The 27,357-nt window shown below is 38.1% G+C and overlaps 1 protein-coding gene across 1 annotated transcript; it reads right to left on the bottom strand.

Annotated features, from left to right (window-relative positions):
• Positions 1 to 27,066, bottom strand: lhpp (phospholysine phosphohistidine inorganic pyrophosphate phosphatase). Its single transcript, XM_028029467.1, has 7 exons — positions 26,909 to 27,066; positions 26,453 to 26,640; positions 25,960 to 26,113; positions 25,806 to 25,869; positions 25,618 to 25,710; positions 24,683 to 24,774; positions 1 to 2,754 (listed from the first exon to the last, which is right to left on the bottom strand). The coding sequence occupies exons 1-7, from the start codon at positions 27,037 to 27,039 to the stop codon at positions 2,652 to 2,654; spliced, it is 825 nt and encodes a 274-aa protein (XP_027885268.1). The 5' UTR covers positions 27,040 to 27,066; the 3' UTR covers positions 1 to 2,651.
• Positions 27,067 to 27,357: the final 291 nt, after the last annotated feature.

Genomic DNA, 27,357 nt, shown 5'->3' on the forward strand with positions numbered 1-27,357 from the left:
ACCAATGAAATGAATGTTTAATTGCTTCTCATACAAGGCCAACGGGCAGGGAAGTATCACAGACAAAACACTCATTCAAACAGAGCATAAGCTGTTAGAAAACAGAGCACCAGCAGTACCAGCTGCTAGCACTTTGCCGGGTACATTAATATTTAATAAGCAATCTCAAGGAGCAGCGACACAGCCAGCTCAGACACGGTTTCATAACACTTTGCAGCATTTTTATTACCTCTAATTGTCCAATAACATTCAAGCATGTGTGTCAGCTAATGGTGAAATGAACCAGTCAGACCTCAATGAATCACTTGGCAGCAGATTTCTGTTCTCGCAGAATGTACATTGGGACCTTGGGGGCAGGCAATTGAGAATCATTTGTTTTATGCTCCACTTCAAAAAGGCCTCTGTGATCCAGCTGGCACGCACGGATTTTACACACTCATCATTTTATCAGCCCTCTCTGTACAGCGCAGTGCAGACAACATGTGACGCAACGATCAGAGGCCAGCAGGGGAGGAATTCAAGTCAAAACAATAAACATAAGCAGAGATTTGTGATTCTTCTCTCTTCACTTATGGAGTGCCTGCTTCATTTTCTTCGATTCAGCACGTAATCATGTAGTGAAGAGAAAGGAATGCAGTTTTTAGCTAATTATCTAAATCAGTAGCTCTTTTTAAGGTTGTTGTCCTGCTTGAAGGTAAACATCTGCCCCAGTCTCTGGTCTTCTGCAGCCTCACACATTTTCTACCAGGATTGCCCTGTAATTTTCTGAGCCCATCTCCCCATCAACTCTGTCATCTAAAAAGGCTTGTGGCAAAATGCAGCGGGGAATTCTTTTGGCTTTCTTTCAGCAATTCAACTTCCCTAAAAATAGATTTGTGTTCTGCAAAACTATTAGTTGTGCTATCATCAGTTTCTTCTAAGTCTTATTTGATTTCTTGGCTGCTTACAGTTAATGCTCTCCTTGCATGGGCTCACTATTTAGCTTGATGGCCCGATCTTGTTAAGTTCGTAGTTGTGCCATGCTAATTTTATGTGATTTAACACATAAAGCTAGCATTAGCATTAGGTTTTTGTGATGATCAAATCTTGGGATATTGTTTTATAATTGAATCCTACTTTAAACAACTCCACCAAGTTATCTCTGACCTGCCTGTTGTGTTCTTTGGTCATCATGATGCTGTTTGTTCATTTATGATTCAAACCTCTGAGGCCTTCAAAGTGCTGCTGGATTTTTACTGAGAATAATCACTAAAAAGTGACTCTGAAGGCAGTTGGTAAGCCCTAGAATTATTTTGAGGTGGAAAGGCAGATTGGGAAAAAAAAAAAAATGCTAGTTTACCAAAAAATTATTTTTAAACACATTTTTGTTAATCTATTACAGGGGTCAGCTAATATTACCATTTTTGAAATCGCTCTCAATACATATAATTTATGTAGAGCTACAAAACTTACTCTGCCCTTTGAAGAAATTTTATGAACACCTAGAATGCAAAATGTATCAGTTTGGTAGTTAAAAAAAATGCAATTTAACATCCAATTTTAGGTTCCAGAATAAAGGAAAGACTAACGTTTTAATAGGAAATGACTTTTTAAATAAAAGATTCATATGTATTATTAAATAAAGTGGACAAGCATGCAGTTTGTAGCCTAATGATCAAAGGAATGAGCTAAAAATAAATCCAGCAATTCTGTTTTTGTAAGTCTTTGCACAGATAACTTGGGAAAATAAACCAAACACAGCTGACCATGTCTGGACTTTTGTATTGATTTTATATTTAAGAATACTGCTCAGATCTTCCGGACAAAGACATGAAGGGCCGCTGTAAAGGGCCTATAGAGGTTGAACAACCACAGTTTGCTGACCCTTGGTCTAGCATATAAAATTCCAACACAACACATTGTACTTTGTGGTTATAAATGTAACATCACTGTGAATCATCGTGTCTCTCTCTGAGATTAACTCACTTCCCATTTCTAGAGTTTTACTGCTGTGCAAACAAAAGGCTTTTCTGCTACGAATTAAGGTTCAAAAACTAAGGAAACATAAGAAAAACTTTTCCCAGGTGCTTTGAAACTTTTAGGGTCTCCATGACCATTACTCTGAAAACGTCAAGAGAATAAATTATTTTTATTTTCTAACTAAATGTGTAATATTATCCAGTTCATATGCACAGCCATCATTTGTGCTATGACACATACAACAACTTGATCACAGTCATTCTCAGCTGCACTTCTGTACATGTTTCCAACGACTCTGAAGGCCTCGACTTTCCATATCTAACTGTCGATCAGCAGCTGGTTAGATGCTCATTCGTGTCAAGCTTGAGGGATCCCATCTATGCCAAACATGAACTGACAAATGAACAGCGCAGTTCGAGAGCACTTAGAACCATCTAGGCTAGGTTTCACGGGAGTTACATTAACACTACGTAGGGCAAGCAGATGGCTGATTCGCTCCCATGTTTAACAGCACAGTTTATAGTGGCTAGACAACATGGGAATAGTTCTGGTAATTCTTTTCACAGTTTTCTTCAACTACCTCAACACTGAGGAACCTCCTCATATGAAACAACACTTTTATGAGCCATAAGTTAGCACTACAGTGTGACAGTGGGCCTGGACGGCTCTAAGTCACAGCAAGTGGAGGGTTCTCAGGCGCTGCACCCTCTCTGACCGAGGATCGCATCCACAGCATGGGCCAAGTTGTCCACAGTTGCATCAGCGATCACAGTTGGGTGCCTCTCGTCACTTGGCCTGCAGGACGACAAGTGAAACCATAAGAAACAGGAAGGAGCAGCTGCTACATGAGAATCTGTAAACATGGAATCTAGTTCCCAGATGATAAAAACACAGAATGGAGGCTTATGAAGTGGACAAGATGGCTTAAAAATAACCCACACAAGCCAGAGTTAGAATACAGACCACCCTGATAAGCTTCTGTGGAAATATGTCCCAGTAGAAACAGGTTTATAGTCTCTAAGAATGAACAGCAGTGCAATAAAAATGATTTTTGTTTTCAATAAATTTTGCGGTTATTAGTGCTGTTAAAAGGGTATCTGTGCAGCTGCTTGTATTACAGAAATGCAAGGCAGTGCGTGCTTCTGACCTTCATCACCAGCTGCAAAGGTGCATTCTAACCTTTACTATTTTTGGCATCTAACTGAAACAGACAAACTGGAACACACACACCCAAGGGAAAACATTTCAATACATAAATACCAGATTCTACAACTCATTTAGGCTCCAACACCTAAATTTGGCTACTTTCAGCAAAAAATGCAACCTATCTGTTCAAATCATCTCCAACAGGTTTCTTGGACATGACAATGAGTTCAATGTACTCCAAAGGCCTCCACAATCATTAAATCACAATCAGATAACAAGGCTAGTTAGTACCACTGTGGCCATTAAAACTATGTTACATAAATATCCCTGCCACTAAATGCTATGACAACCAGTTTTCACTTTACCTGTTCTGGTTGCCATTTAGACTTTTCATCATGTTGTACATTTATAGTTAGTCTTTTTTTTTTTTTTTTTTTTTTTACCAATTATGTCCTTATCCATACCTGCTTTGACAACTGACAGTCTACTCAGGGTGTTGAGGAATGATATCTACCAGCAAGAGGTTGCTTGGATGAGTCAACTGATCTAAACTGCTATCAGAACCAAAATAAATGAGTAAATGGGGTGTCATAAAACGTTTTCGGAAAATATTATATAATATTATGGAATAAACCATTGGAAGATTTGACTTCTTTTATGACCAAAATTTATGATAATCCTGAATAACTGGAGGCTGCAAGTAAGAATACCATCGCATGAAAGAAGAACCACCCACTAGATAAGAGTGGGTTGATACAACATAATCCTTAAAAAATGATTCAGGTTTCCTTGAGACTACATAAAGGCACACTTTACAGAATATGGTCTAACTTGACAAATTGTGCAACATTAGCAAGAGTCAACTTTAACTGATGGACTTGACACAAAATCATTTAATAATTCTCTTGCCTAATTATCAAACCGTGAAAGAATAAATACCCTCCAATTGATCTTTAATGGAAACAGCCACACTAAGGCATTAACATCTTATTGGATATAAAGAAATAAACACATTTGTAAAGATTATAAGTAGCTGTTTTTGTTGCTGTTCAGATATTCAAGTATAATTGAAGAAAACACTGAACTTCAATTAAAAATAAACTGGTTTAACAGGAAAGTATTTGCTTACAGAGTTGACATAGAAGTAGAAAGTGATTAAATAGCAATGCGTAGGTGAAGGTCCATCTGTCAGTGGTCATAAAGTTATGCCTGGTATCAAGTTTTCTTGAAGTGAAAACTGTTTGCTGTTGAAAACTAAACTAAAAAGGTCTTAGACTGGTTGAGGTTACAATCATAATCTTGGTTCTGCTTTGGTTCCTAAATTGTGGGAAAGCTTCACAAAGCGTGCCTCAACGGTTCATATCTCCCCCACTGACTAATGCCTTTCTTTGGATCAGGGTCCACTGATGGATGCAGATATGGCTGTTTAATCAGCTGGTGGAGGAAATGTAATCCATTTGGTGTGGCACCCGGCCCAGGGTCGGCATGCAAGACCCTTTTCCTCCCAATCACATCAAAAGACATGGACACCTTTTCATTCATCTACAGGAGTCCTGTTCATTTATAAAGGGGAGCCTATAGATACCCCCAAGCCTCCAAACACACACACCCACTTCTCAGACCAGCCTAGACCAGACTCTGTGTGCTTCCTCTGTTCTGTCCCTCAGTCATGGGTTGGAGCTCCAGATGGGGACTCTTTGTCTGGTTACGGGCGTGCGGCACACACCACCATTAATCCTTGCTTCTGAGAGCCTGCGGAGAACCATGGCAAATATTTGTGAGCTGCCCAAGTGTAGCGCTAGAAAGAAGAGGCCTGGAGGTGGTGGTGGGGGCAGAGAGGTGTTGAATACTGAAGCCACGTTGAATACGGGGAAGCGGTGCCATGTGTTTACGCATGTCTGTCAGCTGCCAGCGCTTGGGTTATGTGAGCTGCTGCACTAATGGTCGGGGTGTTATGTCTCCTGTGCAGAATTACTCCCGCACCCTTTTCTGCCCGAGGACTGATAGAGTTTACACACGCACACAGAGGCATGAACTCACAAGCAAGTCGGTCACATGGCTCTTAGGTTTCAAGCAGTGAATTCAACCGCATTGTCTCTTTTACCTTTTGCGCTATTAAATCTTTCAAATGTCCCTTTGCTCCTGTCCTCCAGATATCCATGCATGCATGCATGTCTGCATGTATTCATTTTGCTGCTTTCCAATTTCTGCCATGAATAATAGAGGAGCCACGAGGTCAATGTGACCATGCAAAATTCAGGACAACGGATCTAGTGTTACCAGTGAGGTAATCTGCGGCTTGCTCCGTGCCCTTCAGGTCAGCGCAATATCAATACGCATAAGCAGATCCGTTCGGCCTCCACAACTGACCGACACTGCACAGCCTTTGTGCAGCGATGAGGTCAGCCATGAGGTAGGAGGTAGACAACAGCAGCAGTCAGGGATCTTGGCCAACACAGCTGCTAACGTGTTGACAGAGCAAAGTATCTCTCTGAATTAAAATTATTAAGTCACCACAAGATTTACTTTGCATGTGGAGCCTGGAAAAGCAGTATATAATTATAATGCACTGGACCCATAGTATACTTCAATATTACATAGTAAAATTAATTAGTTAGATTTGAGGTTGGATCTAAAGATTTTATATGGGCAGAAATCTTGTTAAAAATAATAATTATTGTTTTTGTTGTAAAATCAGGGAGTTTTTTTAATGGTAGTACTGTTAAAAGGTACACAAAATAGCAACAGAATTGCTTTCAGTATCATTCCAAATTTGTTACTTTCATGTTCTCCATAAGATTAGATCAGATTACACCATAAAGTTGAATTTGCTTCCTTTAACGACACATATCATATCTTAGAGCCATAAAACAAATTCAATCATAATTGGCCATTTTATTGTTTATTAAAAACAAAAAATCATTGAAAGGCTGATGTAAGAGAACACAATATACTTCCCCCCATGACAAAGACAAAGCTTAAGCAGGAAGTTACCAGGCAGACCACTGAATCAGCTGTTTATGAGCATAAAGTTTATAAGATTAGAAAATTGTTTCAATGTCTAAAGTACGTCTATAGGATGTTTAAAAATGATAACTACTTTCAGCTTTAGCTTCTCTTTTATCCACCACATGTAGCATAGGGTGACATCATCTTACTTGATTAGTTGGAACTTGGAAGGTGTACTGAGCAGTTGTAAAATAAATACATTCAAACAACTGGGTAAAATAATTAGATGAAAAAAAAACTCAGATCTTATGCAGAAGAAAAGTTAAACCACAGCAACCTTCAGGATAAAGCAATGTTGAAAAGTAACAACATCCACAACTAACAGTGTTAGTGTTGGCTTGACCTGGCAGTGCTTAAGCACGGTGCATTTACTGCTCAGGAAAAGCCCAGAAATTTGACTTTATGACCCCCCAGTCACTGGCCTGGGCTTATTAAGCTTAATGCATGTTTTGAACAGTTGAGTCTTGGACATTTGATAGGACATGAGTATCCTAATGGATGTGGCAAGTGAATGCTCTCCATGCATTATAAGGCAAATCTAACATGCCATTAGTTTATGTAAACATAGTTTAGTGTACAGTTCTTGCCTATGATAAAACGGAACTGTTATGTTAGTCTTGCTCTCTCTTACTTTCTTGCGGCATGAATGAACTGCAGACATGTCTAGAGATGTCATAAAGAAATACACTTTCCAAGTGCTTCTCATAGCTCTGTGTTGCAAAAATCTTTACCTACCCATACTGAAAAGGTTATTATACATGGTGAATGAGATGTTTGGGAAAGAATGCAAAGTGTCAAATGAGGAACAAAACTCTAAATCCATTTAATGGACAACCTACAGAAATGCATTGATAAAGGCAGATTAGATGGTATGTCTAATACATATCTAACATACTTGGAAAGTCCCTTTGAGTAAGCACATTAAAATGGGAACCCCTGTTCTAGCTTGAACCAGTAAGCAGACTCTCATATGCAAACCATAAAATTCTGCATAGAAGGAAATACAAGAGGTTCATCTTTATGTGGTTGTTCTTTAACTAAAGGTACAACCAAACTTTGTTTTTTAGCTCTCTTTACCAACAACATTTAAGTCTGATTGATTTTACTTTTAATCACATAATTTGAAATCCATTTTGATTTACTCAACTTAAAGTTGGGCCTTCATAGCTGTGTATTTGGAATGACTCAAAGACTTAAACTACGTATTAAATGTTTTAGAAATGAACCTCTTCTCTGCTCTGTTTTTTTTTTTTTTGAAGATGCATTCGTAAACCTCCAACCCTGCCCATGTCAGACATTATAAAAGCTGAACCCGTGTTGCAAACGAATGCTCTTCATGCATTACTGAGACGATAGTGGTTTAGAGAACTTACAGGTGGCTAATATACTACTAGTCTCTATAAACAGTTTGTGAGTACAGACTGTGCCATGGTGAAATGAAAGTGGACCCAAATGAGTCATAAAAAGCGCTAACTTGTTTGTGAAAGTCAGCTGTGCATGGGAGATAAACACAGATAAGACACCGAACAGAAAAAAAGAGAAACGGGATCATTAAACCTCTCGTTAGGAGAACAGCTCCATTGTTGTTTTGATTGTCAAGGCAACTGCCCGCAAGGTAAAGAAGATGGCTACGGAAGGAAAGGAAACATGAATGAGAAACACGCGCACAAGACCAAAGGAAGCAAATCTGTCACATAATGTAAACTTAGTTTCGATTTATACTTCTCTGTTAACCTCTCCACCTTTTTTGCTGAGTAGGTGTTTCATCTGAGTGAGTGCAGATGGAGCAGATATGAAGCAGGCATAGGGGGTTGAGATAAAAAGTTCAACCAGAGCCAGCAGTGAATTACTTAGCAGGCTGTTATGGTGGGAAGATGGTGACAAAAAAAACAAACCAGGATAAAAATTTGTTTTGTTTTTCTTGCAACGTAAACGGAAGCAATCTTGATCCGTGAAAACCACGGTTATTGTTTTGACCTTGATTATTTATATGGAATCTTGGTCTCAAATAACCAAAATACCTGCCTAATTGTGTTTCCTAAACTATGTCCCAAATAAAATATGATGTTAAAGCCAGTTTCAAGACGCAATATGTCCAAAAAATGGTAAATCTTTTCCCTTGTTAGTTGTAGCATCTTAACTGCATCTTGTAGCATTTACTGCTATGAGACCTGTGACTTGGTAAAAAAGAGCAACGTCTAGACAAGACTGTAGGAAGGATAGCAAATGTTTCTGCACTTTGAAAGATTTTAAAAGTTGTGTATGTATTAACGCTAATTGGAGCTCAGGATTATGCAGGGTCTTGCAAAAGTACTCATGTGCGTTGAGCTGTTACAGATGTCAAATGCAAAACTTTTCTTTGGGGTTTATGCAAAAAAAAAAAAAAAAGCTTCATAAAATGGTTCATAACTGACCTGGAACGACAATACGGGACTTCATGCATTTCTATTTAGCTCATTTCACTCTGCTGGACACCTCTTTTGTAAAAATGCTGACATATTAGCAAAACCTCAAGTCTAACCTAATCCTCAAACGCATCATAAATAACGGCAAAATCTTTTCAGATTTTTGCTTGTAAAATTATATATATATATATATATATATATATATATATATATAAAATTCCCTTCTCACCCACCGCGGGTGGTTCTTATCCTCTGAGCTCGGGTCCTCTACCAGAGGCCTGGGAGCTTGAGGGTTCTGCGCAGTATCTTGGCTGTGCCAAGGACTGCACATTTCTGGACTGAGATGTCTGATGTTGTTCCTGGGATCTGTTGTAGCCATTGGTCCAGTTTGGGGGTGACTGCCCTGAGGGCCCCGATGACCACAGGCACCACTGTGGTCTTCATGGGCGAGAGATGAAAATGTGGATCTGTTGGAATATATATATATATATATATATATATATATATATATATATATATATATATATAACCATATCTCGTTTTCTTTCTACATCACCATTGTGCCATAACATGTGTTCTTCTATCACATAAAATCCCAACAAATGACATGGTAGTTAGTAGTTTTAATCTCCCAAAATGTGGAAAAGTTAAACTTGGCAAGGTACGGTAACTGCCCAAGACTGTGTCGCATGGTAATTTGTTGCTGGACTGATATACTTTCCCACTGCACTAAAAGCAGATGTTGGCAGAATTTTGGAACTCTTGATGAGGGTAAAAATGATTCAAGATTGTTGTGGATAGGTGGGATTTACCACAACAAACACCCACAAAAGTCTAGAAACTGTACTGAAAATTCTCTTTAAGCTGACATAAACTAAAATAAGTTAAAAATGTCAGATTAGGCAAAAAAGATTGCTCCCATCACACTGAAATTACCATTTTGTTTGCAATGAAGGAGGCCAGGCAATCAGAGCTAACTGTAAAGTAGTAATCTGCAAGGAATTAAGTCTAAAGACGGCATTTGTGTCTGAATTACATGTTCTCTGGTTAAGGAACATTACATGAAGAACATTTTGATTCATATCAGCAAAGTATCCAAGAGCACATTCAAACTGGATAAAAAAAAAAACAAACAAAAGAAAAACAGACGTTTATCAACATGTTCATGACACTTTAATAGCAGAAGGAAGCATGCAATTAGTGTTACTTTAGTTCTACTTCCCCTGTCCCAAATGGAGTAAAACTACAGTGACAAAAACAGAAATATGGAAGTGTTCCGTGGCTTCCATATTTCTAAAAGTTTCTACAGAAGCAAACATAAGTTAGAAAAGATTTTATGTGAAACTAAATATGGTACTGTAATTTACTATGACAAATTCTGACTGGTATCAATTTCTCTTATTTGGTACCATTTGTTGGATGCTGGTATGATTAACATGCAATGGAAAATAAACCATGTTTGAGGTATAGTTGGATGTTGTTTATCTACTGGAAGCACACATCTCCTATTTCTACTCCATAATTAAACAAGATAGTAGTGCAGAATAAAGGATTTTAAAAATGATTTTAAAAATAATGTGTTGGTAAAAGTAAACCCCTTTTTCTCATAGCAGGGTCAGTTCTGTTAACTAAAGTCATTCTGAATTTTGAGGTTGATTCCTGAGCTCAACATTTGTTACTGATTCTGGGGTATTTTTGATACTGATTTTTAACAGCTAGATATGAAGACATTCACTTACTAAATGCAGCAATTAGTGTAAAGTAGACCCTCTGTACTACTTTAATGAAAAGGGTCTAGATTTCAAATTATGTTTGATTTTTTTTTTTTAAATGAAAGACAAAATAATTGCAGTTGAACATGCTAACCATCTTAATTAGTGATTAACATCTCTAAATCAGATACCACTGAAAACCCCCCACATCAGTCTCCCTTGATCATTAGTTTGCAGATCATGACCATAACACTTAGATTTAGAAAAAGCTGCCAACATTTTAAATCCAATATGTTAGTTAACAGACAGAGGACATCATAAAAAAACACAAACACCATGCCTTCCTGTTATCTTTCTCAACCTAAATGAAGCACAGATGTGTCTTCATATGCTGCAGAAAAGATTTTAAAATAGCTAATCGAATCTTGTTCTTCCTCTGACCTCATTTTTAAACGCTTCACTGATAATACTGATACTATAGATTGCTAACTTTGGGTTCAATTTCCTCAGTAAGAGCTCCCACACTGAAAAAGAGATGTTGATAGCATGAGCATTCTGTATAAACAAACAGGAAATGTATTTTTTTTTTTTTAAGTTTCCCACTTGGTCCATTAAGCAAGCAAGAAAATCAGCTGATTTGGGTCAACAACCGAGTTCTTGGTTAATCTCCAAAATAAAGTAACCGAACATGTCTTGATTGGATGTTTTTGCACGTCACGCTCCCATCTGACTGCTGCAGTAAGGTTATTAAATGTTTCCAAATGTGTTTTTCATGACAAAACACAAAAGCGTTAAAGTTTGCAAAACACCTATGTGTAACTGCTGCAAATCACCAAAAAATAATAACGTGGGCGAATTAGTTATGACAGCAAACCATCACAGATGATTTGGAAATTTTCATACCAAACTGGTGAATCAGGGAAAGAGTAATGGGAAGAATTGTACTTTCATAATAAAGTTACCTACACAGACACACAACCTGAAAGCAAACATGACTGCATGATAACTATAGCCCTTATGTTCAGCCAAGCCTTGTGGGTGGATATTAGATGCCAACACAAGACAAAGCTCTCTGCTCTAACCCTGGGGCAGTCGGAATGAAGGTGAGCAGCTGCTCGCGTTTTCCCTAAACCCAGTAACGCTACGGGAGACTTAATGGCCTTTAGGGTGAGAATGTGATCACAGTTTAAATGCTCAAAAATGTGAAGAGCTCCAGGCCAACTGACATGCAGCGTGGTTTCATCCTAATCAACTCAAGGCTACGTTTTCATATCTCTCCCTCCTTTATCTGATATTACAAGGCCTTACTAAAATAAACAGCCCAACGGAACAATGATGAACCACCATCTTTTTGCATGTTATGGCAACAGACGTATCCCTTTTCTCTGTAAAGAAGATGTGCAATGTTGACTCACAATCAGCAAACAGCTGCAGTATGGTGTTCACACTTTACTCAGATTAACCGCTGTTTTCAGGCGAGCAGGACTCAAAGGGGGTTCCCTAGGTGCAATATGATGAGCAACTAGATTTGCTTTCCTTTTTCCACTCATCCTGCTGCTGCATAAAAAAAAGCCTCTTGAGAGAGTCAGGCAGAGTTTTTGCAAGAGAGAAAGACAGAAGCGTCAACTCCCTCCCACTGGAAACCTTCAGCTTTTCCAAACATTAAAGATCAGAGGACACAAACCATTACTGAACATCTTCGTCTTCTTAACTGCATTTTAAGAAGTTCATTATTTCAGCTGCTAGTATTTGCTCAATATGCGGAGCTTCATGTGACCCAGAACTTACCACAGGCTTTTAACCAGCGTGTTATTATTTGCAGTGTTGCTGACGAGTTGCAAAGCTCTTATTTGCGTATCTCTCTGTATGAGTGTTTTAAGATAGCGATGCAGTTCTGCTGAGTCACTTGCTTCAGACACACATAATGCATTTATGTGCAAACCCAAACAAACATGCAGAGATATTTAAATGGTGGCAACTAACAGTAACTAGGCATATCACCGAATTCACACCATGCTTGGCTGATTGGGTTGGCAATTAGGAATTGCTTAGCAGGACTGATTATCCGTTCAAACAGTAAAGAATTTTCCTTTGTGTGCTAAAGAAGCAGCTCAATGCTTTTGCTTGTGGACTTTAGCTCTCTAGACTTTCACCAATTTTCTTTCTCTGTCAAAGGGTGGAAAAGTACAGTTGTGGAGGTCAGAGGCTAAGGCCCGGTCAGCTCCTTTGTCTTGTTGTGGCAGTCTGGTCTCACCATAAAAAAAAAGAAAGAACCTAGGTTAATAATTGATATCTTATCGAGTTCCAACACCAAACAAGCCTTGAAGGAGGCCGGAGGAAACAGTCAGAACATGGTGCTGAGGACAACAAGCTTTCTGAAAAAGTGTGTTGTCCACTGACGGTTGAGATTTCATAGTTCAGTGTGTTGATTTCCTACATTTCTCCAGACAAATTCCTTCATTTCCCACAATTGTTGTTTTTCAAAGAGCTAATCAAACTTTTTAAAAAATATTATTAGGAAAGCTCTGCGTTTATCCTGTTTTTACTTTTTAAAAATAGAGAAAGGAACTCCGGAGCTTTAAACATAGTCCTCAACAATTTATTAGACTGACAGTTGTTTTGTCTGGCACAGCAGCAACTGGAGTTGGTTTGGCAATTAGAAATTCTTCCAAAAATCAAAACTGCCTTTGTTGTAAGAAAAGGAAGCTGGCTAGCATTGTGCAGAAACAAGTGGAGGAGGGGCAATGCTGCATTACTCTATACAAGCACATTTTACTTTCACTCTCTTTCCTGGATTTGAACTTTAATGATACGCCAGAAATTATTAAGAGTTCTAAAAGGTAAAGCCAAGTCAAAACTCGACAGAGGTATAGCAATGAAATGGCAGCACACAATTGTGAAATGGGTGTACAAAGAAGTTGATCCAGGTATAAATAAACTAAAATTTCACTTTAAAAAAAAAAAAGAATCCTATGAACTTTACGGTTCACCCATTTGTAATTGTTGTAACTTGTGTGATTCTATGAAAATGAAAAGAGTGGCATTCTAATGCACTTTAATTCTTTGGAAGCAAAAAAAGATAAGTCTGGAGCAAAGATGCAAGGGAGGGGGGAAACCAACAAAACAAAAACAAGCTTTCATGTGCCATCTATTAAAAATAAAAGAGATACAGCAAAGGAAATACTAACCTTTTGTTACATGCAAGCTCCCATTTACCACGCAAGTGTTTCACCAGCTGCTCACAAAGGAGGTGTATAGAAATGTGCAGCTGGCAGACAAGAATGTGCATACATGCATATTCAATATGCATTTTTATATTTTTATGTTGTTTTGGCACAACTCAATATCAAAATTTGAATAAACATGCACAGTTAAAATTTGTCATGTATAAATTGGGTGGGATAAATCATTGAAAAATAAACAGCTTCACTCAAAACGCGTTTGCTCGATAACAAAAATCCCTAAATGAGTCAGAATGCTTTTCATTTTCTCTTCAAATGAGGTTCTGAACATAAAACAGTGTCTTTGTGGATTATGCTGTGGAAGCAAACAGACCGAAATGACACATTTAGAAACACAAACTGGCGAGCTGACGATCCTTTGACAAGTTTACAACCTCAATGGAGACGAGTTGCACTGAGATAACTCCACTTCCTTCCCACACAGACAAAACTCATCTGCAAACAGTGGTGAAAAAAGGACAGGGTGTGTGGGACTGTGCTGTTCTGCTCGACCATACTCTTGCCTACGGAGGAAAAGGCTTCGCAAAGCCGAGCAATTGTGTGGTCAAAGTGTGACTCAGACTGAACCTGCAAAGGCATGACTGCAAGAAGAAGAATCTGGTTCTACAAAAAAATACCCTGAGAATTAAAGGCACAATAGTGGGTGAAAGATTATAGAGTTGCATAGGTGAAACCTACAGAGAAGGGTATTAAATATAGAAGGTGACATAAATTATGTTGGACGTCATAGGACACCAATGGAGGAATGAAAGATAAGCCAGGCTGAAATACAGTATGTACCTGAGAGCTAAGCTAGGGGCACTACTTAGTTTGTAAAGAAGATTAAGCTCCTGCTACAGAAGACATAGCCACCCTGTCGAGGTTCAATGACACAGGTCTGCACAGAACAAAGGCCAGCCGTAATCACTACAGTCTTATGTTCGGTTCGATGCCTAGTTGAGTCAATGAGGAAGAGATCGGATAGGAAAGAGCATGTACTTTCTGCAGACGCACATAAATCCTACAGTAACACATTTAGGGTGTTTTTTAGCTGCTTTAACAAATCCTTAAACTGAATGATCAAGCTACTCTGTTTTGGTCCTCTGAAAATGTGTCCTGTCCTTTACCAGAGAATGCAATGTCTGTTACACTCAAATGTTACATTCACCAGGCATTTATGTTCTTCTGACTGCAGTCTTTAACAGTAAAACAATGCTACCATTCAAAATGGTGGCATCAAAAACAGTAAATGAAGTAAAACAGTTTATTGTCAAATGCAGTGGTGGGAACAGTTCCACTAGTGTGCTAGTAGCAGAGCAAATTTTTCCTTTAGCTCTTTTGCTATATTTGAAAAATGTTTAGCATACTTAGCTTCCCTTAAATGTATTTCTCTGGATAAATTCTAAAGCGCTAATTTACTTGGCTGTTCTGAAAACTTTCCACTAAATAAAGTTTGACATTTGGTTATCGACTTAAAAATTCTCCAATACGTTTATATTCATGCGACAGACTGGCGACCTGTCCGGGGTGTACCCCGCCTCTCGCCCGGAATGTAGCTGGAGATAGGCACCAGCAACCCTCCCGACCCCATTAGGGACAAGGGTGAACGGAAAATGGATGGATGGATGGATGGACGTTTATATTCATGCTCTTACTTTGAACGCTATGAAGACTGATTACACAGCAGTTCCATTTCCTAACCACAAGTTCTGTCTCTTTGTATCCCCCCAGTAACTACATTTCAAACAAGAAACATACAGGAACAAAACACTCATAACTCCAAATGCAAGATAAAAAGTTATTATTCCAAATACAAGATAAAAAGACAAATTCTAAGTTTGTAAATCCAATCAGGGACAAAGATCTTCACTCTTAAAGGCATGTATGATAGTTGGACAAAAATAAAAAGGTTCAATTCACCAAATAGACTCCATCATGACGAAAAACATTAAGAAATATTGAAAAAATCTCAAGACATTAGCCAAGAAGTTAAACCTTACATACAAATGAGTCCGAGGCATAGGACCAAATTATTTACAAAGTCAATGTCTTGGAGTTGCCGTCGCAAAGCCATGATCTCAGAGCTGAAAACGTCTTTGACACCAAAGAGGCCAACAAGTTAGACCAGTTCAGACCTGACCAGAGTATTAAGCCTAAATTACAGCTAACTCACCTAAATAGGAAAGGTTTAGTCTTTCTGTACAGTTTGTGTAAATATCTGGTTTCAACTTTTGATCATTTTATTATTGAAAAAATATAAGTCAACAAAATATTGCATCCAAGCTACTGTAAATGTGAGCTCTAATGATCCAACTTTGATCAGTTGCTAAAAGGTCGTTGCTCCTGAAGACTTTTCTTTCATGTCCACAAGCTCTTTAATGTGGAGACTGGACAACAATTATCTCCACTGTAGCATTAGGACCACAAAAACTACTCCTAGATGTTCCCACTGTTTCAAAGTTACAGGATACTCACATTCCTCATGCGGTAATAGATAACAGGCGTTTTAGTAGTTAAATGTGTGACAAATGTGTGTTAAGCTTTTTGTGTACCTTTCCATCAAAATATACTGTACCACCTCTATGGGTAGCTGTGCCTCACCATAACGCTGATCCACATTCTTTTCTCCGCTCACTCCCTATTCAGGCTCAGGCCATCATGGTTCTGATGACTGACTGCAGGAAAATGGAGCAGTTACAGTGACGTCTGGATATTTGCATTGTGACCATCTGGGGGTAATTGTGCTCCAACTGATGTTATTCATTTACAAGCTTGCACTTGTGCGTATATGTGTGATTTTTTGCACAAATACAACAGCTTCTCTGATAAGACACACTAACCTCTGTACTTTATAACCCTGGTTACACAATTCCCACCATTCATTCTAAACTAAATAAGGAAGTGCATTATAAGTAAGCTGCCTGTAATGCAAGCCACTGCCTAACAGATTAAAAACAAATTTTGAGATGGGAATTTTTTTTTTTAGATACATTTGTGTAGATCTATTTTCTGAGCTTACACGAAATGTGGGCCCATTCAAAAGGAAAACAATCATTTACTTTCAGAGAAATCTACAATTTTGAATCATTTTAAGAGTTTTTATTCAAGACAACTAGTTGTCAGGGGGAGTTGGGCCAAGATTCAAATTACAGTTCCCAAAACATCCACAGACAAGTTAAATGCTCCGTTCGTAGTGGGTTTCTTTTGGATGGATAATGTTTTTTCCAATCTCTCATTGTCCAATCTTAGTGACCCTGTAAGACAAATAGCCTCAGTTTTATGTTTTGCTACCTGGTGGACATTTCTCCTTTCTTACCCTTTATGATGCTTGGTCCAAACTTCAGTAAATCGTCCTTACTACATCTGTTTGTCCAGATGAAAAAAGTTCCTCCCATGTGATTGGCCAATTCTCCATTTCTTTCAGCAAGAAATTGAACAGGTGCACCAAATCAATGACAGTATGTTTCAGATATGGGGTACTCCTTTGTGAAGTCTAGATGGGAATTCTTTATATTTCAATTTAATGAAACAGATAACAGATGTAACTCAAGCATATTTATTACTATTTTATGCTTTAGTTCTTGTTTGCCTTGGATAAAGTATGAGGTGAACAAAGTTAAATTATCTTAGTCCCAGACAAAAGGTGTGTCTTGATCTACAAACATCAAGTTGCCTAGACATGTACACAGTCGAAAAGAATAAATGAAAAGATTAAAATGAGGATAATGACAAACCAAACTGGATGGGGACCAAAGATAATTTAACTACTAGGAAAAGAGAGAAGGATTGTTAGAGAGAGAGCAAAATCTAAAACCCTCAATGTTAAAGAACTGGAGCAAAAAGATGCATCTTTGAATCAAGACTCTAAAACAGCTAAAACAGCAGTTAAAAGGTAAGACTAAAAAAAGACTGTAAGCACTTTTGTAACGAACCTAAACAGGTGGAGGGTCCTAAATGCTACAAGGTCTAAGATAAGACAAGATTGAGCTATTTGGCAATAAACACTCCAAGCATATTTGATGTAAAACAAAGGGTGAACAACGGAAAATTCATCTCATGGATACCGGTAAGTAGAAAGGTGAATGTGTGATTCTGTGGGTGTGTTTATCTTCTAAAGAACATGGAAAGCTTGTTGGAGAGCATCATACACTGCATAAAATACCAGAGTATTTAGAATGACAATTCTACACCTTCCTTCTGGGGGTGCCAAAAATCATGGAGGGTACTGTTTACATAAAACTGCCACAAATACCATTTCTATTTAACTTCAAATGAATAAAGATAGTTCTTGTAGATAAAATAAAAATATTTAAGTTAGCCTCTGGAAATGAGTCATGTTGGATTAATAATATTGATTAACGGGAACAGAGAGCTGTGGTTACAATAAGTGGACGTTTCAGGGAAGTTACATATTTGCTGTAGTGTCAACAACTGCAAAAGCATTTCTCAAGCTCTTAGCCAAGTGCTTTCTCAAAGGGAGTCGTTTATTAAAAACACAAATCCTTTCCTTTCCTATTTATGAACCTGACGTAGCACACACTTCAGGATGTTCTAACACCCTGAAATACTTCTAACCCTTTGTTTTATACGATAATTTTACGTCAATTGCCAAAAATGTGGTTTGTCGTCATGTGTATTTTTTGTTCCTTGAGAAAAGTGAAGTTAAGCTGCAGGAGGAACACTTATCACGATTATAATCAGATGACCACTGACCCCCAGTGCAGAGCTTGCTTCCTGTTGCGTCCCTCTGTGACGACCGCCGACTGAGAGGGCACAAACCTGGGTGTGGTTTCAGTGAACTTGCACTGTGGTTTCGTATCATCAGGGACTCACACTCTCTCCCTCCTGAGAGTCTTAATCTGGCTCGGTCTGCTTGTTTCCCAACATTCTCATTAGCAGTGACGTGCTGGCCGGAGTAAGGAGGTTTACAGTGTAAACCTTTGAAAGATGGTTTCTGCTGTGTGTATGAACTCTCTGCCAGATTTCATCAGAAATGCAGCAAGTACTCATCAATGGCTGGTTAAGATCTGACACACTGCTACAGAGACAAAAGGATGTTGACGTGTACTGAGAGTTTATGCAAATCTGTTTCATTTGAAAGAAAGAAGAAAACACAAACAAACCAGCAGCAGCAATGAAATCATGTTACAAAATGGGATATAAAGAGGCAAAGTGACATGAAGTTGCTTTTAAATTGCTTCAAAGCGCCCCAGTTCCGTGCTGATGCAGCTCCCTGAAGATAAGAGAACAAGAAACAAAGAGCACAGGACCAGCTAAGGTCAGAGACTGTGGGAGATCCCTGTTCAAAACCGAGAAAATAACAAGAAGCCACAGGACAGAAAAAACAAGAATAAAAACATAGAATTCAAGTGGCTGCGTCATACTCTGGTAACAAACAGTACTAAAATCTAGAGCACAGCTTTTAAATGGCTTATATTAATAAATAGAATGTGTGATGACAAAAACAGCACCTTGAAAAGATCACAAACATCAAAATGTGTGGTTCCTCTTTTCAATTCTTGATTGGCATTTTGAGATCTTCTGTTTAAAACTCTTTCTTTTTATTGCTTGCAACTTAGCTGTTTTGGTTGAAGAACTTACTTAGTGTCAAATCTTGTGCAACAAGGTTTGACACCCCTTGATCTATTTTCACAATGTGTTACATTTCAACCAAAACCTTCAGTGTTACCTCAGTCGATTTTATGTAAAAGATGAACACAGTGTGTGTAATATGAAGTGGAAAGATAACAGCATCATCTTTTCAACATTTCATAGAAACAAAGTATGGTGTGTGCATTTGTTTTGGTCTGAAAATGGAAAGTGACACATAGTGTGAACATTCGAAGCCACAGCCATCTACCTAAACCAGGCTAGGTCAGCATTAATCAGAGAAGCAGCCAAGAGGCCTTTTAGTTTAATCTTTATTTTACTCTGGATGAGCAGCAGAGATCTATAGCTCAGGTGGGAAAATCTGTTGAAAAGAACTTGTGCACTCCCCAAATTGAACCTTTATGGAAGAGTGGTAAGAAGAAAGCAATTCTTGAAAGAAAGCCAATAAACATGCCTATGATGAAATACAGTGTGGCAGCATCATGCTGTGGGGATGCTGTTTTCAGCTGAGACAGGAAAGCTGCTCAGTTTAATGGAATACTGATAGAGCCAAATACAAGACAGTCCTGTCAGAAACACCATAAGAAGCTATAAAATAGTTCATACTGGAAGGGAGGTTAAATTGTTAGCAGAACAGTAAACCTGAGCAAATAATCGGAGCTGTAATGAAATTGTTTCAATCAAAGCTTACTGTAAAGACATATTCATTAAGTTAGAATAAAGGTTATGATGAAACTTGTTATTCAGATTTACATCAAATTTTAGAAGTGACCTTTAAGCAGCTGTTATACATACTTTTCATTAAGTCCACATGCCTGTGCTAATCTTTTTATTGGTCTGATCTAACATTCTAATCCTAAATGTCATATCTTTATTATTCATAACAATTAGCAGAAACCAAGGCTTCAAAACATCAGCCTTTGTGTAATTAAGCTGTATGGTGTTTTACTTAGTAGGTCCAGTTACTAAAATAAATGAACTTTTCAATAGTATCCTATATGACTATATTCATGCATTAAGATGGCAAAGTCAAAGAATATCTGGAAAAACTCGGAAATTCGTGTTTATAGGCCCCACCCATCCAATCTGACTGAGCTTGAGTTATTGAGAATCTGCGTGTACAAAGCCGGCAAAAATATATCCCCAATGGGTTGCAGCTGTAATCCGAGCCAAAAGGAGGTTCGTTGTTCAGGGAGACTGAATAAAAATCCATACGACACTTTAATTTTAAAAAAGCTGAACGATGACTCTACCTGCCATAATCTTGCAGCTTTTACAGCATCTCTGAAACAGTGTTGGGATAAAGTTGGAGTTAGCATAAAGGAGCCACTTGTGAGTTTGTTTTTTTCTTTTTTGCCTAAGTGTTTACACAGGGAATATAATGTTTAAAATTTTCTACACCTCTAACTCCCTGGCTGCAACTCAAAACTCAACTACAAAATTTAAAGGTTGAACAAAGGTTGGAGCAGAGCACGCTGTTGGCACATTTGTCTCCATGCAGCTGATTAACATCAGTACTCAGGTTTCCCACACACCTCATGTAAAATCCAACCACATTTCACTCAAAGGCCCCACTCTGAAAACCTGTTCTATATTAAAGAGCAAAGGGCTCCTTTGGATTGCACTAACTGTAGCTCATTATTTCAGAACCAGGAAAAGCTGAGCACTGGCAGAACGGCTTTGTTGCAATTATCCCTGTGATCTGCCTACACATCAACATTCATTTCTGCCAAGGCCTTAGCCTTGTTATTTCTAGAATGTAATGACGGATGTAACATGCCAATATGCTATATGGAAACTTAAAGATTGAGGAAAAGACTTGGGGAAAAACTGATTATTCGTTATAAACCTTTTTAGTCGATATTATTACAATTTCATCAGCAGCAACAACAACAAAAGTTCAACAGTAGGTATCTGCCAAAAGTTTGCCACATGTGAAAAATTAAATCCTTGCTATATTTTTGAAGCAATGAATACGAATGCAATGTACACTTTTCAGGTTTTTATTTGAAAAGAAAAAAGAGATGAGACAAAAAGTTTAAATGGTACTATGTATTCATTCTAGCCGTAAATCTTAAATGAAACCAACCAGGGAACGTTTCTCAGCCACAGTTTTCCAATAGCCCCTTATGTCTGATTTGTCTAATATTTGTATCCTTTTCACCTTCCTGCCCCGTCACTGGGCCTGGGGTATTTTGAGGCTGTCTTCATTCAAACCTGATGGGAATTGGAGGTCTGTGCAGCATCTGGTTGACTTGGAAACAGCTGTGTTTTCACAGATCTGACTGAGGGTTTATAGCTCCTCTGAGCAGGCCTGGGTTCACCTGAGCTGTTTGCCTAAACAATGTTAAATCTCACGTCTCCCATGGCTCTCTGAAACACAGTAACTGTCACAGTTACTCTTATTTCTTTCAGACACAGTGTATGTAAAATTGGCCATTTGAGAGACTTTAAATGTTATGTACTGGTTCTGTTTAAGACATAAATGATTGTTTAGATGTCCTACAGTTGTTGTAACTGCTGCATGCACTGTAAAAGTAAAAAAGTAGATAAGTTAATAGTGCTTGCTACTTGGTGCATACCAAAACGAGTAATTTTTTTCTTGCTTGGGCTTGTTTAGCCCAAACAAGCATTGAAAACATGATGTTTGAGTTTTAATTTGAAATGCCATCAGGGTGATTTTTCTCAGTCCTACAAAAATGTGGAACTAAGATTTGCAATAATGTATTCTGAGAAAAAACCTAAACTTTTATTTTGAAAATGATGTACAGTATGTGGTTTTTGGAAAGACTTAACACTACATTTGTAATCTTTAGTCAATCTACTAGTAGTGATCCAAACTATAAAATACAACTATGTAAAATAAAACTTTTTTTATTGTTATCTGTGAGTTTTATGTTGAAATTTCAACACAATTCGTTCTTTTTTAACTACTGGTTTAGTAAAATTACTAACAGAAAAAAATTGCAATCGTGAATTTTATTTCTTCTTTTATTTTGAAAGACCAACATAATCCCTTTTTCATTTCTTGTTTTCATCCATTAGCAAAAAGGTGCCTACATTTTAAAAGAAAAATCCATTAAATTAAACTTAGAGACTTGAGGTTGTTGTTTGGATGAGTACCTCTGACTCTCATTTTGAAAACCTAAAATTTGTAAATGTTTGAGGAGAATAACATTAGATAATTTATATAAAGAATTGGCATTACTGTATCCAGCAGGGATTTGAAAGAAAACTATTATTGAGTCACAGACATATTATACTGAAAGCAGACATTTTTTTTTTTTTTACAAAAGAACTAAAATATTTATTTTTGTGAGCATGGTAAGTGACAAAAGCAGAAACATTAAATTTTAGAAAACCTTTCTCTACAAACAACAAAAATCCACATTTTAAAAAGGGATAATTTTCTCAAAACCTTGTCTGACTTCTAAGATAAATTTGGGATAACTGTAGGGGTAGTGGGAACTGAAAAGGGAACTTATTGGTCAACAACCAGAATATTGAGCTGAATCCGCAAATGAAGCCTTTCAAAGTTGGGCAAAATGTTCATTCTCCTTGATGAGGGGTCGCTAGCTTCAGTCCTCAAGAGCTACCATCCAGCAACATTTGGATGATTCATTGCACTGACACACCTGATATCAGAAGCACCAAGACAGTTCCACTAAATAACAGCCTCTTCTTTTTACCAAACATGTGACAAACTGGCTACACCAGTCACTGAGCTTAGGGATTATAAAAATATCCAACAGCAGCTGTGATAAGGGCAAAAACTGATAGCACATTTGTTCCTTTGCTCTATTCATCTTGCTTACATCCACATAATGAGATGAGTCAAGTGGTGATATAATATAATCGGCCTTATCCTGTGTTTAGCTTATATGTGACAGACATTCTTCAGAGTATCTGCGTTCTGGAGCCCAACTGACTGAACTGTTAGAGCAACAATGTGGAGGAACATAAACCACATGAACTGAGCCTATTGCACTGAGAGCTACACCCAGAATAGCCTAGTCTCCTATGCTTGTGCTGAATCACTATACAAAGATGGCTTTCCAGCTCATATACTGGCACAAACACAAAGTAGGTACATGCATGTGCATGCTAGCCAAATACACAAAAGCACAGCAAAGCGTAAACAGACAAATCCAAATATCCCATAAATGCACAAGAATAACTGCACAAAGGTGAGGTATAGTTTTTGAGTTGTGAGAAACTGTTCTCTGACTGCAGGATAAAAATGACTGATGCTTTTGCAGATTACTCCGTGTTGTCTCAGTATCATGACCAAAAAAAAAAAAAAAAAACCTGCCGCGACAGCCTGCAGTAGGCTCTGCCATGCCACGGCAAAACCCAGCTGGTTTACAGCTGCACTGAACAAATGTTGCTTTCTGATTCTGGCCAACTGAGGATATGTGTTGGTTCATGATTAGACACATTATAGTAGTGACCCCATTTCAGTGAGATGGCTTTAAACCACCAATGATTGATAGATTTAATTTGATCTTAGCTCTGAACAAATTCACAGTGCACAACATGTGATATTTCTTTTACTGTACCTGGCACAAAGTCTTAAATTTTTTCATATTGCAGCCGCAAACTTTAATGTCTTTCATTCCGATTTTATGTTATGGACCAACATAAAGCGGAGCACAGCTACGAATTGAAAGATTTCACTGATAAGATAAAAACAAAAATCTGAAAAGATAGTGTGTGGAATGCAGTCCCTTGACTCTGATACTCCTATAAAATCCAGCGCACAAAAGTGTCTTCAGAGGTCACCCAATTAATAAAAAGAGTACATCTGTGAGAAATTTATTCCCAGCATAAATCCAAAAAACGCTGTGAAGGCCTCAGAGGATTCTACAAAGTACTGACTATTATTTATAAAACATATTTAAAGCCATGTATACTTTCCTTTTTCTTAACATGAGCAAATTCCAGTGGCCATCTGAGCTAAAATATACATTAAAATCTGGTTTAGTTACAAAGAAAGAGATCTGGATTTATGATTTGGAACACATACCAGATATGCCATAATGTGCAGTTCCATACAAGCATCAACATATTCCCATAGTAATGTTTCTATTTCCTTCTAACCATAAGCACATCATTTACCATTAAAAATAATCTGCCATAACCTCCATGTGATGACACCCTAAGAGCAGCCTTACAGTAATCCCCAGGTTGGGACTATAAATCGCTCAGTGACTCAAAAGTTGCGGTCAACGTGGGGGAGAGAATAAACTATTTTTGGCAGAGTCTTAAAACAAACAAATCTGGAAGATTTAAGAATGGGTCATCTGGGCCACAGGAGGGTTTGTGGAGGAAACTCCAATGTAGAAATGTGTTCAAAGTGCGCCATCAGGTGGTGGAAAATAAACATTGGTCTTCTCAAAGCACATTGCTCCAAATATGGTAATTTCTTTCCTTTAGAGGGGCACAAGTTTCTAAAAATAGATTGTTGTGTTTTGCAAGATGTCTGAGATTTGTAATACTTTTTCAGCGTTTAAGTAAGCTTCAAAAAACAAACCCAGTTACAAAGGAGTTGGAAATATTGGATATAGAACCATTTGTGGCTGAAACGAAATTAATCATCAGGCTTGAGGATATCACTGACCTGTATTTGCCTGTCCTGACTTGCACACCTTTCATGCCACAGTACTGGGCCCCTCCCACATCGTTCACAAGGTCATCTCCAATCATTAGAGTCTGAAATTGTGCCGAAGAAAAGAAGAATATTGGTACATAAACTGTGAGTGCTTAACGGTTGCAAAATGTTGTGTACCGATCTTGCGAGTAAATATTTTAAGATTTCTGAAGTATGATTTTTTAAATAGCAATAGAACAAATGAATGGACAGATAGAAATATAGGTAGCTTGATGGATGGATAAGAAAAATACAGATGGCAGATGACAGCTCTATGAGTAGTTAAATGCAGGAGTGAGTGGGTGGATGGACAGACGGACGGATAAATGTGAAATTGGATGGACAGATAAAAAACTGTATGGACTGAAAGAAGGATGATCGGACTGACAAACGGAAGAACAAATTTGCGGATAGAAAATTTTACAACTGGATAGACAAATGGATGAATTGAAGAATGTATGCCTATAATTATCCAGATCAGGAAATGACTAATTAAATTTATCACTTTGTGTAGGAACCATATGATTATGAGTCATCCATCCATCCATCCATCCATCCATCCATCCATCCATTTTCTGTTCACCCTTTGTCCCTAATGGGGTCGGGAGGGTTGCCGGTGCCTATCTCCAGCTACGTTACAGGCGGGAGGCGGGGTTCACCCTGGACAGGTCGCCAGTCTGTTGCAGGGCAACACAAAGACATACAGGACAAACAACCATTCACACACACACCCCTAGGGAGAATTTAGATAGACCAATTAACCTAACAGTCACGTTTATGAGTCAGTCAAACCAAATTCCTCTTAAATTTGAAGCCAAATTTGATCCAACAAATTAGTGCAATTTTAAGGACAAATCTTCATCAGTGTGCTCTGACAACATGCAGCATCATTTCTTGTTACTTACCTCATGTGGTTTCAGCCCCATGTCACTGAGAACACTCTGGAAGAATGTTGGTGATGGCTTCCCAATTACTTCTGCTTTTAAATCACAAGCATACTAGAAAAGAAAAGAAAGTTCAGGTTATAAGTAAGACGGCATTGTGATAGAATTATTTCTTCCTGCCAAACTGAGCAAGTGATACAAAAATATACCTCAAGAGCCTTCATGTAAACACCAACATCTAGTTTTAACCCATCTGTCTCCTTGTAGTATCGTCTAAGAAAGCAGTGAAAAAAAGAATCATAAGCATTTAGCTAAATCTGTGAAATACATTCAGTCTTATCTTGCACTTAAATAATTTATTACCCCTGGCCAAGGGAGAATAACACTGGCTTTTCCAATCCTATCAAAACCCTAAATGCCTCATTTAAGTTCTGGTACGAGAAGTTTTCAGCTGCGTCTCCAATGATCACACAGTTTGGGTTGGTCTTATCTACGGCATCAAACTCAGGGAGAAGTCCTGCAAAAATAAAAATAAAAAGAACAAAAAGTCATATTTGAATGAGCAAGTGAGGATTTGATTTTAAAGTTTGACAGAACTATTTTATTTATTGCTTTATTAATGTTTAGATTGATTGCTAACGCCACATTAGGAAGCTGGTCAGAGTTGAAGGGTAGATGTATGGATCAACTCTGACCATGCATAAAAATAGCATCATGCTGCTACCACCACTGGCCACCATTAAGACAGGGTTATGATTGGAGATATGCAATCTCTAACCTCTTAAGATTTTCTCAGAACAGCTTTATTTATTTTGCTTTTTTTTGCACTGGATTTTAGGATATTTAGGGGCATTACCGTCATGCACCAGCAGGTGGGGCCTCAAACCCCTCTCCTTGAGAACAGCAATGGCTGCAGGGGCAGGAGGGAAGACCTCAGATACAGAAATGTCAAAACCCAGTCTTTGGAGTTTGGCTACGAACTTCTCTCTGGTGGCCTGGGTCTCATTGGTGCAGAAACGCAGCTGTAGGTCTGACTCTTTGAGTCTATAAAAAAGCAAAAGTGATGTGAAGGTTACTGGAATAAACTCAATTTCAGCAACATAAAGCTTGCCTGATCTTATGTTGTTGGCATAAATGGCCAAATCAATGCAGAATGCATACATGCACACACAACTTTTGACTTTCTTTCCCATAAGAAAATGCGCGCTACCGTCATGAGTCAGACACGATTTCTTCGCTCCATGCTATGAACTTTTGCAAAGTAAACTTTAAAATCTCAAACAATGCCACAAACAAACAGTCATACACTCACCTTTTCACAGCCTCTACGGAGCCAGGGATAGCAACTCCGTCTCCCTCCCCGCTGTCATACAAAACTCCACACAAGTCCAAAATAACACCTTTCAAACTCTTCGTACAGCCTGGCCAGCCTGTGTCAGCCATGACGTTCTGTGTACTGCGCCTGCGTGACCCGTAACGTGGCGAAGATAACCTGTATGGAACTACAACAGTGCCATGAAAACAAACCAGAAAGAAAAATATGTAAATACAAAAGAGAATATGTAAGTAAATATGTTGGCTTTAGGTTAAATAAAAGAGACAAAAGTAAAAAAAAAAAAAAACTGTGACTATATAAAAATATACAATGGTTAAAGTCAGTGGCGATTCTAGCTAAATTAATGCTAAATTAATGCACCCTAAAACTGTATCTCAGCAACGCTGAATAGGATTGCCACCCATCCAGTAAAATACGGAGTCGTC

Source organism: Xiphophorus couchianus, chromosome 10 (assembly GCF_001444195.1).
Source record: "Xiphophorus couchianus chromosome 10, X_couchianus-1.0, whole genome shotgun sequence".
Taxonomy (NCBI): domain Eukaryota; kingdom Metazoa; phylum Chordata; class Actinopteri; order Cyprinodontiformes; family Poeciliidae; genus Xiphophorus; species Xiphophorus couchianus.